Source organism: Hevea brasiliensis, chromosome 9, assembly GCF_030052815.1.
Source record: "Hevea brasiliensis isolate MT/VB/25A 57/8 chromosome 9, ASM3005281v1, whole genome shotgun sequence".
NCBI lineage: Eukaryota > Viridiplantae > Streptophyta > Magnoliopsida > Malpighiales > Euphorbiaceae > Hevea > Hevea brasiliensis.
In genome coordinates this window covers 81,358,553-81,377,102 of record NC_079501.1, presented here as the reverse complement: position 1 = coordinate 81,377,102, position 18,550 = coordinate 81,358,553, and the positions used below count along the sequence as shown (strand labels likewise).

Genomic DNA, 18,550 nt, shown 5'->3' with positions numbered 1-18,550 from the left:
AGCCTAAACCTTAGATAAAGTTTTTGAATAAGTAAATCAAGAACTATAATGAAAATCAGATAAGATTAGGTGCTTCGGCACTCCGTGTGACACGCCTTGCTCGGCTACACTATAGACGGGTGAGGGGTGTTACACCTTCACCCTAACCAAAATCATAGATGGTGAGCATGTGGAGAAACCAAAGGGTGAATGGAGTGAGCAAGAAAAAAGAAGGGTGGCTCTAAATGACAAAGCAATCGATGTTTTGTTTTGTGCTCTTAGTGTGTGAAGTTTACCACAAAGGATATTTGGAATGCTTTGGTAATTACTCATGAAGGGACAAGTCAAGTGAAGGAGAACAAGATGGATTCCCTAATCTATCAATATAAGCTATTCAAGATGAAATTAGATGAGACAATTAGCCAAATGTATGATAGATTTGTAGAAATCATTGGTGGAATCAAATCTCTTGAGAAAACATTTACCAATGAAGAGTTAGTAAAGAAGATATTAAAGAGTCTTCCTAAGGAATGGCTACCAAAGGTGACTTCACTTAAGGATGCCAAGGATTTGAGTAAAGTGCAACTTAATGAACTTTTAGGTAATCTCATTGACTATGAGATGACTTTAAAATGGGAACAAGTAGAGGAGCCACCCAATTTTAAGAAGAACATAGCTCTAAAGGTTTCATCCAAAAACTCAAGTGATGACGATGAAGATTTTGATAAAGAAGAGTTAGCTTTCGTAACAAGAAGGATAAGGAAGATGCTCTTCCAAAACAAGAAGTTCATTCCAAAAAGGAACTTCCAGAAGGATAAGGGTAAGAGTAGTGAGAAGGACCCTATCATATTCTATGAATGCAACAAGCTAGGCCACATTAGAACAGAGTGTCCCCAGTTGAAAAAGCCTTCTAAGAAGTTTAAGAAAATGGCACTTAAAGAAAAATGGGATGAATCAAGTGACTTTAAAAATGAGGAGAACGGTGATGAAGTTGCTAACTTTTGTTTCATGGCAATAGGGGAAAGCTCAAATGAGGTAACTTTAAGTGATGATGTTATTGAGTTTTCTTGTGATGAACTAGTTAATGCTCTTAAAGTTATGAATGATGAACTAGAGTTAAGTCATAAGAAAAATAAGCTTTTGAAAAGTGAACTAGTTAGCTTAAGGAAGGAAAGTAAGACCTCATCTAAGGATTTTATACCTTTAGATAGTAATGTGTAAAAATCCTTAAATGAGCTCTCACTAGAAAATGAGAAGTTAAAAAATGAAATTCTTAAATCAAAGACTTCTCTTTCCAAATTTGCTAAAGGGAAGGACAAACTTGAAGCCATATTGGACTCCCAAAAGTCCCCTAGTATTAAGTATGGCCTTAACTATAGCAAATTCAAGCATCCTCTTCTAAAACTACTTTTGTGAAAGCAACTGGTTCTGATGAGCCTACTTCCCAAGAGTCTAGCCCAAAGGTGTCTAATCCTAAGAGGCAAGAGCTAAAGACATCTAGTGGCAATGCACCTAGAAAGACTTCACATCAACATCATGTCCCTAAACAAAATGTCCATAGGACATCTACACCTAGGAAATTTGCATCAAACTTCTATAGGGGACATGCAACTAGGCCTCATAACCATCATCACACTCCAGTGTTATCAAGGCGAAAGGCGACACTAAGGCGATAGAGTACTCTATGGCCTTAGGCGAGAGGCGAGAGGCGAGAGGTGAGGCGAGGGCCTTTTTGAAGCAAGGCACCATAACCTTAATTGTTTAAATTTTATATATATACACACACTTTTAAATAGTTGATAAGTAAAAAAACATATTAAAAAGAAAAAAAAATTATTTACACTATGTTTATATCTAAAATAAGAGAAATTGAAAATAGTGCATACCTGTATTTCCAGCTTAAGTATAAGATACAAGTGAAAGTATGAGACAGTAAAATTAAAATATATAGCATAAGTAAAAACACACATAATAATAAGAGATGTTAAAAAAAGAAATAGTTCATACCTGAATTTTCAGCAGATGTATATGATAAAAGTGATGCTATAAAATTATACATAATAAATAAAAAATTAGAAACAAGTCATAAGTCACATAATAGAAAATGTAAATTATAGAAGTTCAGACTTCAATACATAAAAATAAGTTGTAAGTCATAATAAACAAAATGCAAGAAGTACATAAAAAACTTATAACTAAAACTACTCATCATCAAGATTTCCAAAATCATCTTCATTTTCAACAACGGCCATCACAAATTCTTCCTCCTCTTCATCATCATCAACTTGCGAAAAGGATGCACCTCTCATTGCACGAGGCCTTCGAAATGATGGAGTTTCAACTGGTGTTGATCTTGCAATCGATCTCGATTCATAACGAGATTCAGAAACTCCAGCTGCTCTACCAACATCACCCCAGGTCAACACGTCATTCATGAAAACAAGAGAATCATCATCATTATCATCCCCATCGCCTTTTTCTAATTCACCAAGCAACCACTCATTACTTTCATCAATATTTGCCAAATCAATAGGTGTTGTGATATCCCCAAAAGTGTGTCGGCGTAGCAATGCTCTATTGTACTTCACATATACCAAATTGTCCAAGCATTCTTGAAATAGCCGATTTCTTTTCTTACTATGAAGCTGTCATTTATTTTACAGTAACAAATAAGTTAAACTTTAAACTCAAAAGGCTCAAGATAAAATAACAAATTAAGAAATTTATATATATATATATATATATATATATATATATATATATATATATATATATATATATATATATATATATATATATATATATATATATATTACTTACATGCTCAAATACACTCCAATTTCTTTCGCAACCACTTGCACTACATGTGAGACTCAGAACCTTTACAGCAAACTTTTGTAGGTTTGGAGTTGAAGAACCATATGTTTTCCACCAAGTAGCTATTAAAATATAGAACCAATGATTGTTAAATTCATGATATAAATTAATAAATGAGCAAAATGAAAAATTAATAAGAATTAAATTAATAACCTGGAGATTTGGTTGTTCTTCCTCTAATAGCAGAAGGAAAACCAAAGGTCCCTGCAGCTGCCTTGTATCTCTCAATTTCATCAAGTCAACTTTTGCTGAATTTTTTTCCATTTTATGAATGCACGAAAGCAATCCTGTATTAACCTCTTCATCAGATTCAATTCTCATCTTATTTGGATAAAAAAATTCAAGATTCAAAAAGTATCCAGCAGTATGCAAAGGACAATGCAATTGAAGTAACCATCTTGCATCAATAATCTCAAAAATGCTCTTGTATTTCTCTTCATTGCCATTGAGTGAGTTGGCAATGGCTTCTTTAGCCCTATCCATGGCTTCATAAATATATCCCATAGCTAGTTTTTTTTCATTATCAACAAGTCGAAGCACACGAACAAGAGGACCGGAAACCTTAAGAGCATAAACAACATGATTCCAGAAGGCAGGACTCAAAATCATCCTCTCACACTTTTTGCCTTTCACCTCTTTAGCCGATTTACTAGTTGTCCAACTTTTCGAAGTAAACATTTTTCTAATGTTGGCTTTCTAAAGATGAATCCTTCCTAGTGTAATAAAAGCAGTAGCAAATCTAGTTTGCCCTGGCCTTAGCAATTCTACTCCATTAGTAAACTTCCGCAACATATTTAAAACTCCTGAAGAGCCATATATAAAACTAGTAAGCTTAACAGCTTTACAGAATGTTTCTTTGAAAACACGAATCTTAAAGATATCCTCCAACATCAAATCTATACAATAGGTTGCATATGGAGTCCAGTATAGATGAGGAAAATTTGCTTCCAATATTCTCCTTGTCATAAACAAGTAGAAAAATTCATTCCATTAATAATAAAAATAAAATGATATTTTTTTTTAGTAATAGAAAAAATTAAATAAAAATTTTACCTGCTGCAACATTATTTGATGCATTATCTGTAACAACTTGAACCACTTTTTTTGGAACCAATTTCTATCAATTCTTTCTTAATCAAACTAGCCAACAATGCTGCTGTCTTTGATTCATCATTTGCATCAACTGATTTAATAAATACACTTCCCTTTGGACTATTAGCCAAGAAATTAATCAAGGTTCTCCCTTTTCTATCTGTCCATCCATCACACATCAATGTACATCCATAATTTTCCCATTCTTCTTTATGAGACTCGAGAAGATCATTTATGATTTGCACTTCTTTGTTAAGTAACCGAACTCTAACCTCATGAAAACTTGGAGGTTTCATTTCTCTCCCATAATTTCCAATTGCTCGAATCATTTCCCCAAAGCTATCATAATTCACAGCATTAAAAGCTATTCTTACATCATACATCCATCATGCTATGGCAACACAAGCACGCTCCCTTAACTCCTTTTTAGCTGGACTATTTTCATCAATGGTAGTTTGCCTCATATTTTTTCCCATAACAGTAGGTCTAGGGGAAAAATAACAGTCAATAGGCCCTCTACTACTTTGTGGTGGTAAAACTTTTGGTTTTTTTGAAGCACTAGTACCTGTAACCTCCAGTACTTGCCTTCTTCTTTCACTGCCAATTTCTTGCATTAACTCTTCCTCTTCCTCATTTTCATCTAATCCCAGCACTTCAACATCATCAAATTCAGGTGATCTCTCCATATTCATAATTGATTTTTGCTCTCTTTTTTTAGCAATGAATTCCTGCATTTGATTCCTTACATCTTCTGGACATTTTGGACACTGAACTACATTTTTGTAACCTCCAGCAAGATGTTGCTTGATTCTATTAATTCCTCCTTTATAAACTTTCATACAGTACATGCATTGAAGATCATTGGTATTATTTTCACTAACTTGAATCACATGTGCCCATCCTGGGTCCGTTCTTCTACTACTAGCAGAAGATCCAGATGTATTATTCTTATCACCCATTTATAATCTAACAAAAAAATTAACAAGAATAAAAAATAAATAAATTAACAACAAATTAACAATACCCAATATAAATTAAATAAGTAATTAACAAGAATGATAAGTAAAAAGTAAAATAGTAAACTAATTAACAATAAATTAACAATGCCCATATAAATTAAATAATTAATTAATAAGAGCAAAAAGTAAAATCATCAAATTAATAATAAATTAATAATACCATATAAAATAAACAACTAATTAACAACTAATGTCTAATTAACAAGACAAAAGTAAAATTAATTAATCTAACAACTAATTAACAATAATAAGAAGTAAAAAGTAAACTAATTAACAACAAAGTAATAATGTCCATATAAATTACACAATTACTTATCAAGAACAAAAAGAAAATATTCAAATTAATAATAAATTAATAATACCCATATAAAATAAACATCTAATATTTAATTAACAAGAAAAAAGCAAAATTAATCAAACTAAAACTAATTAATAAGAATAACAAGTAAAAGGTAAACTAATTAAGTAACAAATTAACAATACCCATATAAATTAAACAATTAATTAACAATAATAAGAAGATAAAAAATCAAATTAATAATAAATTAATAATATCTTTATAAAATAAATAATTAATTAACAAATAATGTCTAATTAACAAGGTAAAAAGTAAAACTAATCAAATTAACAAGAATAACAAATAAAAATTAAACTAATTACCAACAAATCAACAATACCCATATTAATTAATCAACTAATTAAACAAGAATACAAAGTAAAATAATCAATTTATCAATACTCATAAATTTTAAATAATTAATTAACAAGAATAAAAAATAAAATAATTAAATTAATAAATAAACAATTAATTAATAATAACTAATTAATAATAAGGAGGAGAAGGAAAAAAAAATAAAAAATAAAAAGGGGCTGCTCACTGCTGAAAGAAGAAGGAGAGGTGAGGGGAAAAAAAAGAAAAATAAAAAACATTACGCAGGAAAGAAGAAAAGTGGAGAGGGAGAAAGTAAAAAAGAAAAAGACGTGGTGAGAGAGAGAACGATCTCTGAAAGAAAGAAGAAGAAGAAGAAGTCGTGACTCGTGAGAGAGAGAGATCGAAGCAAGGAAAGAAGAAGAAGAAGAAGAAGAAGAAGAAGAAGAAGAAGATAAGAGAGAGGGCGTAGTGGCGTACCTGTTCTGTCTCGAAAGGAAGAACCCTGCGATGATCTGTCCCTGTCGTCGTGAAGTCGAGGAAGAGACGTGAGGTTGAGGCGTCTGCGATGCTCTGCTGTCTTCATGAGGTTGAGGAAAAGCAGCTATGCTGAGGGAGTGGTGTGGCTGCATTAGGTAAGTAAGTGTTAGGTTTATTTTTTTTAAATCTAACATTGCTGTGAAGAGGCGTCACCTCTCGCCTGCGTCACCTCTCGCCTCTCCGGCGTGAGGCATCGCCTCCCCAAAGTCCAGCCAGGCGTTCTAGTCAAGGCGACCGAGGAGCGCCTCGCATCTCCTAGTGCCTCGCCTGGGCGCCTCGCTCGCCTTTGATAACACTGCACTCATAATGCCTCATGCTCATATACTCAATATGGACTCAAAAAGAATGGTTACATGAGACCATATGCTCACTCATATGTATATAGACTAAGAAAAAGAAGGTTCAGTGGTCATTGTCACTATTGTGGTAAGTTTGGTCACACCAACTATAGGTGTGCTATTAGAAAAGTTCATCTTGGGTATGGTAAAATGTTTAACTTTAATGATGATGAAACTACTAACCCCCAAGGACCCAAGTACATTTGGTTCCTAAAGTTGGTTGGATTATTTTGTGTAGATTGGCTTGAAATCCTCAAAACTTGAAAGTAAATGGTATTTGGATAGTGGAAGTTCAAGTTACATGATCGGCAATGCAAACCTCTTCATTTCTCTTAAGAAGAAAGATAGAGATGGGCAAGTGACCTTTGATGACGATGGCAAAGATAAAATTGAGGGGATATAGGTCAGATTGGTAGTAGGGATGGTAACTGGTCGTGTTTTTGTGGGTACTCGATCTAACCAAACCCTAATAGGATAGGCTTGGGTAATATATAATCAAGTTTAGAACGGGTTCGGATTTGAAATTTAATACCTATGACAGGTTCAGGTCGGATTCGGGTTTTACATATTAAGTATCTATTACCAGAACCCATTTATGTAATGCCCTCACTTTAGGTAGTCCATACATTCTACTGTTCTGATTACTAACGTCTGTTCGGACAGCCAGAATGTCAGGAACTACACTGAAACTAGAGTGAGGAGACATAAATTGATTAAATAAAGACCCAAAAAAATTAAGAAAAAAGAAAAGAAAAGAAATTCCAATCGGTTAAATGAGCCAGAAGTCACGGCGATGGGTGACCTTAACGAGAAAAGAAAAAAGAGGGAAATGAAAATAGAATTATTTCATAGGCATTACATCATTGTGACACAAGCATGATGTGAGCATGATGACAAAATGACTTCATTAAAGTTTATTGCAATTACCATGGGATAAATATAAGAGCAAGAGACAAATTTTAATTAATCAAAAAGTCTTCTTCCTCCAAAAATCTTCTTGGCCGAAACTCCATGGAAGACTTCTTCCATGTTCTTTCAAGCTTTTAAACTTGAATTCCCATGTTATTCCACCATAAAACCCCTAGATTACTTCATTAAAAATTCATCCCACACCTTGAGGAAGCTTTAGGCAGCCAAGAATTGGAGAGAATTTGAAGTTTTAGCAAGGTCAATTTGGTTCAAGTTGAGGTTAGTGCCTATTCTTCCTTCTTTCTTTCTTTAAACTTTGAATTTGAGTTAAGATGAGATGATTTTGCATGAAAATTTAAGAAAATAATGAGTATGTAGGGGGACAAATTTTGGGCAGCCATGAGAAGAGTTTGGATTTGATAATTTTGGATTGAATTGATGTAACACCCCTATGTTTATTAGTTCCGTACATTCTACTGTTCTGGTGACCAGTGTCTGCCTCGACAGTTGGGATGTGTAAAACCATATTTAAGTCACCTAGAAAATTAACAACAACTACATGAAGGTAAAATGGAAATGAAGAAACAAAGCATAATGGGTTAAATGAGCCGAGGCCACAACGATTGGTGACCGAACCGGGAAGTGGCTGCTAGCTCAGTCGTTACCTTAATTTTGTATGGGACCTTATGGTACCCCAAGCCTAAGGATAATTGTAAAGTTAGTGGAAATGTAAAAACCATAGAAAAGAATTGAGAACAAGTTCAAATAATTAGATCAGGGTTCAGAAAGTAATCTAGCATTATTGGTAAAACGGATCAGACCGGTAATGGGCAATTTGGTCAATTCACCCTTAGAGGTGACTCTTGGCCTAAATGTCCAATAAAATATAGGAAATTAATATTTTGAAAAATATATCAAAAGAAGAGAGGTGTATGGAAGAAAATGAAAAAGGAAAATTCAAATTTAAAAAGGTTTTATGACATCATGGATGACACTAGCATGATACAATAAATTATAATTTTTAAATTTTAAAAATAAGGGATAAAGTAACATAAAATAACAAATTAGAAAAAAAAAATCATTTTTTTGCTGTCTTCTTCATTTGGCCGATTCTTCTTTTTCTCTCATCTCTCTCATTTTCTCTCACAATCCACCATTAAAGCCAAAGTTAACCTTTGGTAACCCTAGTTTTAGCCATAAATCCCATAAATCCCTTAAATAAACCTTGTTCTTGGATCTTGACAAGAATATTGAGAACAAAAAGGAAGTGAAAACTAGAAGAATTGGAGCTTTGAAAAATCTAACAAGAGGTAAGTTAATCCAATCTTATCCTTTAGTGTAATTGATTGAATTGAATAGGGAATTGATTGATTTATGTAAAGAAAATTGAAAAAAATGACATGTTATGGGACCTAGTGAAATTCAGCCAACTTGTGAATAATTGGGCTTTGATGGGAATGGATGGTATTAAACATGTAGGCAAACTTGATTGAGTATGTAAATGTGTTTTATACACTTTGATTTCATGAATTGTAACAATTGGACAATTAGGGTTCTTGGCCATTAGAGTTTGAATTAGGGATTTTGGTGAATTGATGCCCAAGTGACATAATTAATGCTTAAATTAGTTAATTGGTGTGTTTGGGAGTGTGATTGAATGCATGGAATGAATTGAAGTGTTAATGTGGTAATGTCCAATACTAGACAGCTTGACCTTGTTCCACTCAAATGGTTATAACTGAAATTCTGTTGCTCCAATTGGTGTGATGCCAATTGGAGATGAAAATTAAGATCCAAATCAACAATTTTTATGTAGAAATCTTGCCCTAAAATTGACTCCAAGTTAGTGTAAAATTAGGTTGAATCCGGATTAGGTACCCTGCCACTGGACAAAACTGACTATATAAATAGTACTTGTTCAAATAGTCATAACTTGGTGTAGAAAGGTCCAAATGACCTGGTTTTTATACCATTGGAAAGATTAGACATAGTAGAACAACTTTTATAAAGAACAAAAACCCAAATTCTGGCCATAACCTAGTCAAATTGCCAACCAAAATTAGCTCACCAAAACTGCCAGAGCCCTAATTTGCCCAGAATTTCTGGGTTTTAACCAATTCGATCAGCTTTAGTAAAAATGACATAACTTGAGCTACAGAACTCTACATGGAGTGATTCAAAAAGAGAATTAAAGCTAAGACATTAAGGAACAACTTTGATGAAGAAAGTTTAGCCAAATTTCCACTGTAGATTGGTCCAATGGAACAGGAAACTTAGTAGACAAAATTTGAATTTTTGGAATTTCTTCTAATGAGCTTTGAATTGAGATTGGCAAACAATGCCAACAAATTTAGGGCCCAAAATGTGGTATGACCATGTGTTTAAAAGTGGTATACTTATTATTTATGAAAAAGTCAATATTTTACCAAATTAGTCAAGTGAATAGTAATCACCATAACTAAGAACACAAAGAACTCAATTTATGGGATTATATAAGTAAATTTTAAATGCAAAATGCAATTATTAGAATTATTGTTAGAAATAATTTAGATAAATATTGAAACACTTTAAATTGTGTGTTTCAGTAGAAAAAGAGACTGGGAAGGATAAGGAAAAAGTGAGTCAAGGTAGAGAGGCGACTCATTCGAGGTTTGTACACAACTAATTTTATTCAATTAATTTTAATTTTATAAATTGTTTTGAATGAATTGTAATTATATATGTTTTGGTAGCAATTATAATTTTCTCCTTGAATTTTAAGAATTATGTGTTACCAACCCTATAAGGGGTAAATTCTTTGAATGACTTGTGTTAAGTGAATTGAAATGCAATTATTTGAATGGAAATTTTATGAATTAGTTTTTAAACCATAGTTAGTATGACAGTCTCGTTCGGAACTCCCCAGTAGTAACGACTATTAGGGGATTGGCAATTAAAATTGCTTAAGTCTCCCATTAATAACGGTCAGTGGGGTAAGACTATATGAGTACTCATTAGCTAGCTAGCCTTTCCCTCATTAATAACGGTTAGTGAGGTGATTTGCTTTGTCGTGGTGTACAACACGGCATTGACCATGAAATTTTATGTCATGGTCTCAACCGTGTGTTCTTTGCAACACCTTTACTTTGTGTTTTGTGAAATGTGGTTTAAAATACATGATTCATATTAACTTGAAATTTTGGAAACACTTTATTTGTTATGAAAAAATTGATTTGTTATGCTTTGATATACTATGCTTTATAATGAGTTTGAATTTTCTTAGTTGTGTACCACTGAGTATAATTACTCAGTGGTAGCTTTTATTTGCTGTCGCAGATAGGGAAAAGATAAAATAGCAGAGTGAGCTGCCTAAGGTTGAGATCGGAGTGATTTTGGATTTATTCCAGGTATCTAAGTTATACCCTTTGTAAATTAATTTGTATGTATCCATATGTGAATATTGAGCAGTTGTATAAAAGTTGATACTATCATTTTGGGTCAATGTAAATTTTTGTAATATAAACTTATTTTTTTTTTATAAATGCAGTAGTTAAATTTCTTTGAGAATTCTATAAATTGTGATTTTGCTTGAAATTGTGTTGAATTGAGAATGGATGGTGATGAATATAGATGGAGTTGTGGGAATTATAAATATTGGAAGTGTTTTTAATAGGTTTTGAAGAACTATTTTCTCTATTTTTAACTGGCACTCTGCTGAATTTTCTGTAAATTTTCAGAAATCCCAAATTAATCCAAAATTTATTTTATGATCTAAACTTCAATTAAGAGTTTTAATAAGTTTTCAATATTACCCACCACTTTAAAATGAATGGAAATTTAATTAAAATCCCTTGTAGTATATTTAATGAATTATCGGTAGGCGAAGTTTGGTAATTCATTAGGTATACTACGAGATCATGTTATGCCTTACGTAGGGGTAAGGTGTGACAATTGAATTGTCTATTAGAGTTGTTGATGAGCATATATGATAGACAACTTGATTTGGTATGTGTTTGCATGTAAGTTGATTATGGAAGTTCGAGTTTTGACCTAACTTTGGGAATTTTGTGTATGACATGAAATTGATGATGTTGAGATCAATTTTTGACAACTAGAAGTGCCATGAATGTGAATTGAAGTTTTGGGAGTTGGTTGGAATTGAAAATTGGGAGTGTTATTTTCATACAGAATTTTTGGACCTATGAGTCTAGTATGGTTTTAAGGTTATACGTAAAGTTGTATTGCTCCAATTGGTATAAGGCCAATTGGAGATGAAATTAGGGTTATAATATCACATTTTTTATGAAGAGACCCTTCCTAGAAACTGAACCTAACTTGGTTAAAAATTGGCTTGAATCTGGGTAACCACATGCTGGATCTGGAAAAATGACTATATGAATAGTAAATGTTCAAATGGCCATAAGTTACTCTAGGAAAGTCAGAATGACTTGATTCTTGAACCATTGGAAAGGTTAGACATAGGAGCACATTTTTTATGAAGAACATAGAACCCAGTTTTGAATCTAACCTAACCAATTTGTTAGAAAAATTTTGATCAACAATTTTGTCCAGAACCAAAATTGACCTGAAACGCTGGATTTTTACCTACCCGATCAGTTTTGGAAAAAATGCCATAACTTGGTCCACAAGGCTGCAAATGTAGTGAAACCAAAGCCAAAATTTCTATAAGACCTGGAACTACACTTTTTGTGTTTCGACCAAAACCTAGAATGTAACACCCCTTACCCGTCTACAGTGTAGCCGAGCAAGATATGCCACACCATCGGAACACCATATTTTATCTCAATTATTTTTATGCTTCCTTAATTTATTTCTTCATGGTTATGAAGTGCAATTTGTGAAATTTAACTCATTTAAGTCATTTATTAAAATTATAAATTCATTTGAGGTTCCGAAAATTTTATAGAAAATCCGATAAAAGTACCGGTTAAAAATGGATAAAACAGTTCTTCGGAACCTGTGAAAAACACTTCCAATACATTTCCAATCATTCTCAAACTCCATTTGTATCAACATAATCTCAATATTCTCAATCATTTCTCATAACTTCTTCTATTTGACATTCATTCATTTCTCATGATAATCATGTTCAAGTCATCAATAAATACTAAATTTTCATTTATAAACACAAATTACAAATATTTGCATTAATACTAAAATATATTACATAAGTTTCAATTTATACATGAGAAAATAAAAGTTTAATTACAAAATACAAACAGTTAAAAATACCAAAATGGGACCTAGTGTCCTACCAATGCACTGTAGTCTGTGAAGTGACATTGATACTATGTAGATCTGTATACAAGTCTCACCCAGTTTGTGGTTTGCAGGGCTCTCTAGCCAAATCTTCAGTACCCATGCATTGCAAAAACGACGCGCTAAGCATAAAGCTTAGCGGTGCCAATAATAAAAAAATATATAATATACAAATAAAAGTAAAAATTTCTTAGTTATTGTGCCTATAAGAAATAAATAATTACTAACTTACTGTTTAGTTGAAGGCTAATTACATTTTATGATATTAACTCTTTCTAGCATTTTATTAATCGTTTTCTTGATGATTTTGAGCCTCTTTTTATTGTTGTAATCATTCTTGTTCTTTATCTTGATATTTAATTTCCTTACTTCCTTTAATAATCAATTCAATTACATTTATATTTTTCCATGCCCAAGTAACCTATACAAATTGACTGAACTGGATAAATGGGTAAACTACCACTGGGTACCAGATACGTCGGGCCGTCACACCATCGGTCACAATGTATCTCCCAGTGTGCAGACAGAATGGCTAATAAGCCATAAAAGCAATAAGGCATAAAGCCAAGTATAACATCATAATCAGTATAGCCATAGGCTATCATATCATAGAATGGCATGGAGCCATACATCATACGCAGTACTGCTATCAGAATCCTATTGGCATGCTAACCTATCCAAACCAATCACATTAGGCCTACTAGGGCATATTATAAAGTTATTTCTTGAATATTTGTACTTAACATGTAAGGTTACTATTCATTTGATCATTTAAGTCAAAATATTAACTTTCTCATATATAATAGTTACATGAGTTTTAATCACATAGATTTACCACATTTTGGTTCTCAAAAGTATTGGCATTAGTTGCCAATCCATACTCCTAACCAATAGTGAATAAATCAAAAATTTCAGTTTTGGGTGCTAAAGTTCACTATTCCATTAGGTCATTCTATAGTGAGAATTTGGCCAAATGTTCTTCATCAAAGTTGTTTCTTATTATGTCTAGTTACATTTCTTTTTTTTTTGAATCACTCCATTTGGAGTTTTGTAACTCAAGTTATGGCCTAAACACCATAATTGGCTAGATTGTAATTTTTTCAGAATTTCTGGGTAGAATCAATTCTGTAGTTTTTTATATACTGATTGCAGGTCAGCTTTTAGACATGTTATGGTTAAAATTTGGGTTTGTTTTCTTCATGAAAGTTGTAGGTCTATGTCTCAGCTTTCTATTGGTAAAAATTTAGGTCAATTGGACCTTTCTACACTGAGTTATGACCAATTGAATGAATATTGTTCATTTAGTCATTTTGCCCAGGCAGAATGTAAGTCACCCGGATTTGGTCAATTTTTAGGGCATCCTAAGTTTGTTTTCTGGACAGGTTTCCTTCATCAAAGTTGTGCCATTATGTGTCTAATTTCATGTCCAATTGGCCTTGCACCAATTGAACTTACACAACTCAAATTACAGCTGCCCAAACATGCTAGACTCACATTTAAACCTGCAGTGCACACTGGACAACATACATAACCTCAATTCCCATGGCACAAATCACTTCATTTCCTAATCAAACATAGCCAAATGGTCACTAATTGACTATTAAAACTTTAGTTTATGTCCATTTTCATCCACCACTAAAATTAAATTTCAAAACCCTAACCCTAATTGACCAAGCCTCCAATTCATGCATCTTACTCCTAATTTGCTATACTAATCATATAATTTATACTAGGGGCAGCTAATATGTTACTTTAAATCAAAGAATTCTCCTAACCCTAATTCATGTCTAGGCTGCCAAAATTTCATGGAACATAATCATGCCTCATTAATTCAATTTTTATCAAATTTTCAACTTAACTTAGCTCAAATTCATGTTTAGAAAGATGTAAAAGCAAAGAATATGGCACTAACCTCTTTGGTGAATTTCTAAGCTTGTTCACACCTCACTTTCTTCCACTTTCTCTTCTTCTAATTGTTGCCCAAGTCTTGCTCTAGTGGTAAGGGAAATTTTTAGTGAAGGGAGGATAAGGTTTTGAGGTGAAATGGAGTGAGAAATGAAGCTTGGCAAAGCTCTAATGGTGGAAGGGAATGAGAGAATCGGCTGGGCTATGGGAGGAAGAAGAGTGCAATTTTTTTCATTTCAATTTTCTGCTCATTTAACTCATTTTAAGTGGTTTATGGACGTGTGTCACAATGTGATTGGGTGAGAGTTCTAAGTGACATAAGCATGAGGTTAAAATTGTAATTTTAATTTATTTTCTTTTCTTTTCTTTGCTACTCAATTTCAATTCAATTTTTAACAATATTTATTCATATTTTAGATCATAATAATTATTTACTTAACTGGACAAGTCAGTCAAAAATCATCTCTGAAGACGAAATGACCAAAATGCCCTTCGTTTGGCTTATTGAGCCAAAATCGTCTGTACCAATTGAAAAATTTTTCTAAGCCTTTTATTGGAATTCTAATGCCATAGAAATCTCAATGACTCTTCTCTGGAGTCCCAAAAATTATTTTATGAATTTTCTCCAGGGTTTAGGGCTCCTAGTTGCGAGGACCGCAACTTCCCACTGGGTTACCCATCGCTAGGACCCCGGCTCATTTAACTTGGTTGTATTTTATTTCTAAAATTTTTCCTAAATTTTTCTTATTAATATTTGAGTTATTTATGATTCCTCACTCTAGTTTAAATATTTTTTCAGAAGTTCTAGCTGTTTGGACTGACACCGATCACCGAAATAGTAGAATGTACGGAATTGCTACAGTGAGGATGTTACATAGAACCTAATGGAACTTGGCCAAATTGCTAGAAAAAAATCAGCCACCCAAATCCTGAAATTGGACCAAATAACCACTTGACCCTAGAATAGTATTTAAATCATATCTCCCACTAGAAAACTACAAATGGGATGAGCTAAGCTGTTCTAGAAACCTAAGAGACAGGGATCCAACTTTGATTTAGGAACCTTCTTCAAATTTTGAGTGTAGGAACCCTAAAATAGGAACCAAAGACACTGACTTGAACCTGAAATCTTGAAGGCATAGGATTCATGAGTCCAAGTCAGTCAATTAGCTATAACTCACCCTACATAACTTGAAAAATTATGATTCTTGAACCTGAGTGACCTTAAGACATAGGAGAACAACTCATATGAAGGATATTAGGCCTAAAATTGACTGTAGCATTCCCAAATGACTAGATAAGATTTGACTCTAGAATCTGCCTGGTTTTGGAACCAATAAGAGTCAATGAACCAGCTTTGGTAATTTGACCATAACTTGAGTTCTAAAACTTCAAATGACATGATTCAAAAAGGAAAACAAAGATAAGACATAGAGGAACAACTTCCATAAAGGAAGTGTAGCCAAACAGTGTCTACATCTTAGTAAGGCACCAATTCTGAACCTAAAGAAAGGTTCATGAAATTTTTTGATACATAAAAAGTAAATTACCTAAATGGTTTGCAAAACACATAAGTCATGTGAAAATGCACTTGGGACCTATGTTCCCATTATAATGACATGAAAATGGTATAAAGCATAGATAGTACATGAAATGAAATAATAACATGATATGAACCCTTAATAGCATATAGCATGAAATAATAAAACAATAAGTGCTTAATAATACTAATTTGCTCAAAGTACACCTAGACTTATGTATATAGCTTGGATCGATTGGTATACCAATTAGGGACTACAGATTATAGTACTACCCACAGGAATAATTATTGATAGATAATATACGTCTGATTTGGTTGTTCTATAGGCTTTATGCCTGCCCGTTGGCCATTGTACCTATTATGATTTCTGGCTTTATGTCTGCCCTCTGGCCTTATGCCTGACATGACCGATGTATACATGATAAACATATGGACGTCTATCTAGTATACTCCCGTGTATCCAGTCTTTATAGTATGTCATAGGTTACTTGGGTACATATATGAGTAATAAACTTTAAAATTGAATAAGTACATGAAGAGATCACATATATGAGTAATAAGCTTTAAAATTGAATAAGTACATGAAGAGATCACAGATATGAGTAATAAGACTGAATATGGAATAAGTGAACAGAAAAGATCCTGATTAACTAAATTGCTCCCAAAGTTAAATAAACTTGTAAATGACTCAAAATTTATGAAATTGTACATGGAATAATTATTTTAATTATTTAGTTATTTTTATTTTAATTTATGCACCACTAAGCAATTCGCTTAGCGTGTTGGCGAGTAGGTACTGGAGACCACCAGTAGCAACAACAGCAGTAGGGACAGATAGGGATTGCATCAGATCTGCTTATTATGGGTGTCACCTCAGACATTTATTTTTGGTAGGGCCCATATGTATGTTTAGATTTTGTATTTTGCTTATTGTACATAAGTAAATAATGTAAATGATTTTGAGACATCTAATTAAATTTTAGGATTGTACATAATTTGTAAAGTATTGTATATAAATTTTATATAAATGAATGAAATATGTTTTCTTGAAAATTATATGAGAAATGATATGATATGATGCATGGGAAATTGATATGAGCAATGATATTAATATATGAAAATATGAAATGGATATAAACTGTTTTTAACAGGCAAATAGTGAAACCCGCCATACGCGAATAAAAACAGAGGAGACTCTATTCGGGTCTCCATAAAAATGTAATGTGTCAAAAAAAAAATTTTACACATGGTATGATATAAATAAATGGACATTAAATAATAATATACATGAAAAGACAAGATAAGGTACTCCCGCACCGAATGTGACACACGTTGCTCGGCTACACTATAGATCGGGTAAGGGGTGTCACATTTAGTGGTATCAAAGCAAAGGTTTAGGTGGTCCTAGACCTAGATAGATAGAAAGATATAGTGTGCATAATGTGCATGGGCCTTTATATAGGAGTCAAGATGACACTAATATAGATCATTTTTCTTACCTGTTTTATAGGATTGATGGAGTCTAATCCTTCGAAGCAAGGGTCTTTCAGACCTGAAGAGGAGGAGATTGGTAGTCATGTACCTATCCGCAGTCAAGGGCGAGATAAGAGAGAGGAGTAATCACATGGTGCTGTGGGAAGAGCACAGCAGGTTTTCTTGGAGCAGATGACTCAGATGTTCCGCCAGTTTACCGGAGCCATCCCATAGCCACAGTCGCAGCCACAGCCACAGTTAGTACAGAGGTCCCCACTAGAAAAACTGAGGAAGTACGGGACAGTCGACTTTAAGGACAAGAAGGAAGATGACCCAGCCGCTGTTGAGCATTGGCTAGAGTGGGATCGAGAGGGTCTTTGCACGATTACACCGCACACCGAGTAGCGATTAGAGTGTGCTCACACCGTCAGGAGGATGCATATCAGTGGTGGGTGACAGTGTCTAGAGTTGTACAGCCTGCAAAGATCACTTGGGACTTCTTTCTGGCTGAATTCAGAAAGACGTATATCAGTCATGTATACTTAAAGGCCCGACGGAGAGAGTTCTTAACCTTGAGGCAGAGATAGCTCACGGTCTCTGAGTACGAGAGGGAGTTTGTGTGATTAAGTAGAAATGCTTGGGAGATGATGCCTACGAAGGCAGACAGGTGTAGGAGGTTCGAGGATGGGTTAAATGACAACATCTGACTGCTGGTTACATCACACCAGTATACGGATTTCTCTTGGCTAGTGGCATCGGCCCTTAATGTGGAGAGAGTCAGAAATGATGAGCAGTTCAAGAGAGACAAACAACGTAAGAGGGGTCCGGGACAGGGCCAGTCTAGTGCACCAGCTACTGGTAGTAAGAAGCCTAAGAGTTCGCAGGGCTAGACACAAGGCCAAAGGGGCCAGTCTAGAGTATCTGTAGCTAGTTCCCCGGGCACAGTAACAAGGGGATCAATCTCGATGCC

The 18,550-nt window shown here is 33.7% G+C and overlaps 2 protein-coding genes across 2 annotated transcripts; both read right to left on the bottom strand.

Moving 5' to 3' along the window:
• Window positions 1-2,180: 2,180 nt before the first annotated feature.
• On the bottom strand, window positions 2,181-3,534 carry LOC110656713 (uncharacterized). The gene is made up of 2 exons (XM_058152347.1): window positions 3,010-3,534; window positions 2,181-2,624 (listed from the first exon to the last, which is right to left on the bottom strand). Exons 1-2 carry the CDS (start codon window positions 3,532-3,534, stop codon window positions 2,181-2,183), a joined length of 969 nt encoding a protein of 322 aa, XP_058008330.1.
• Window positions 3,535-3,996: 462 nt separating this feature from the next.
• Window positions 3,997-6,236, bottom strand: LOC110656712 (uncharacterized). Its single transcript, XM_021813623.2, has 2 exons — window positions 6,097-6,236; window positions 3,997-4,914 (listed from the first exon to the last, which is right to left on the bottom strand). Exon 2 carries the CDS (start codon window positions 4,905-4,907, stop codon window positions 4,335-4,337), a length of 573 nt encoding a protein of 190 aa, XP_021669315.2. The 5' UTR covers window positions 4,908-4,914; window positions 6,097-6,236; the 3' UTR covers window positions 3,997-4,334.
• Between the last annotated feature and the right edge of the window lie 12,314 nt (window positions 6,237-18,550).

Coding starts and splice junctions, on each gene's coding strand:
- LOC110656713 (XM_058152347.1), bottom strand. CDS start 3,534: ATGTTTACTTCGAAAAGTTGGACAACTAGTAAATCGGCTAAAGAGGTG. Junction 2,625..3,009: donor AAGAACAACCAAATCTCCAG/GTTATTAATTTA, acceptor AATAAATGACAG/CTTCATAGTAAGAAAAGAAA.
- LOC110656712 (XM_021813623.2), bottom strand. CDS start 4,907: ATGGGTGATAAGAATAATACATCTGGATCTTCTGCTAGTAGTAGAAGA.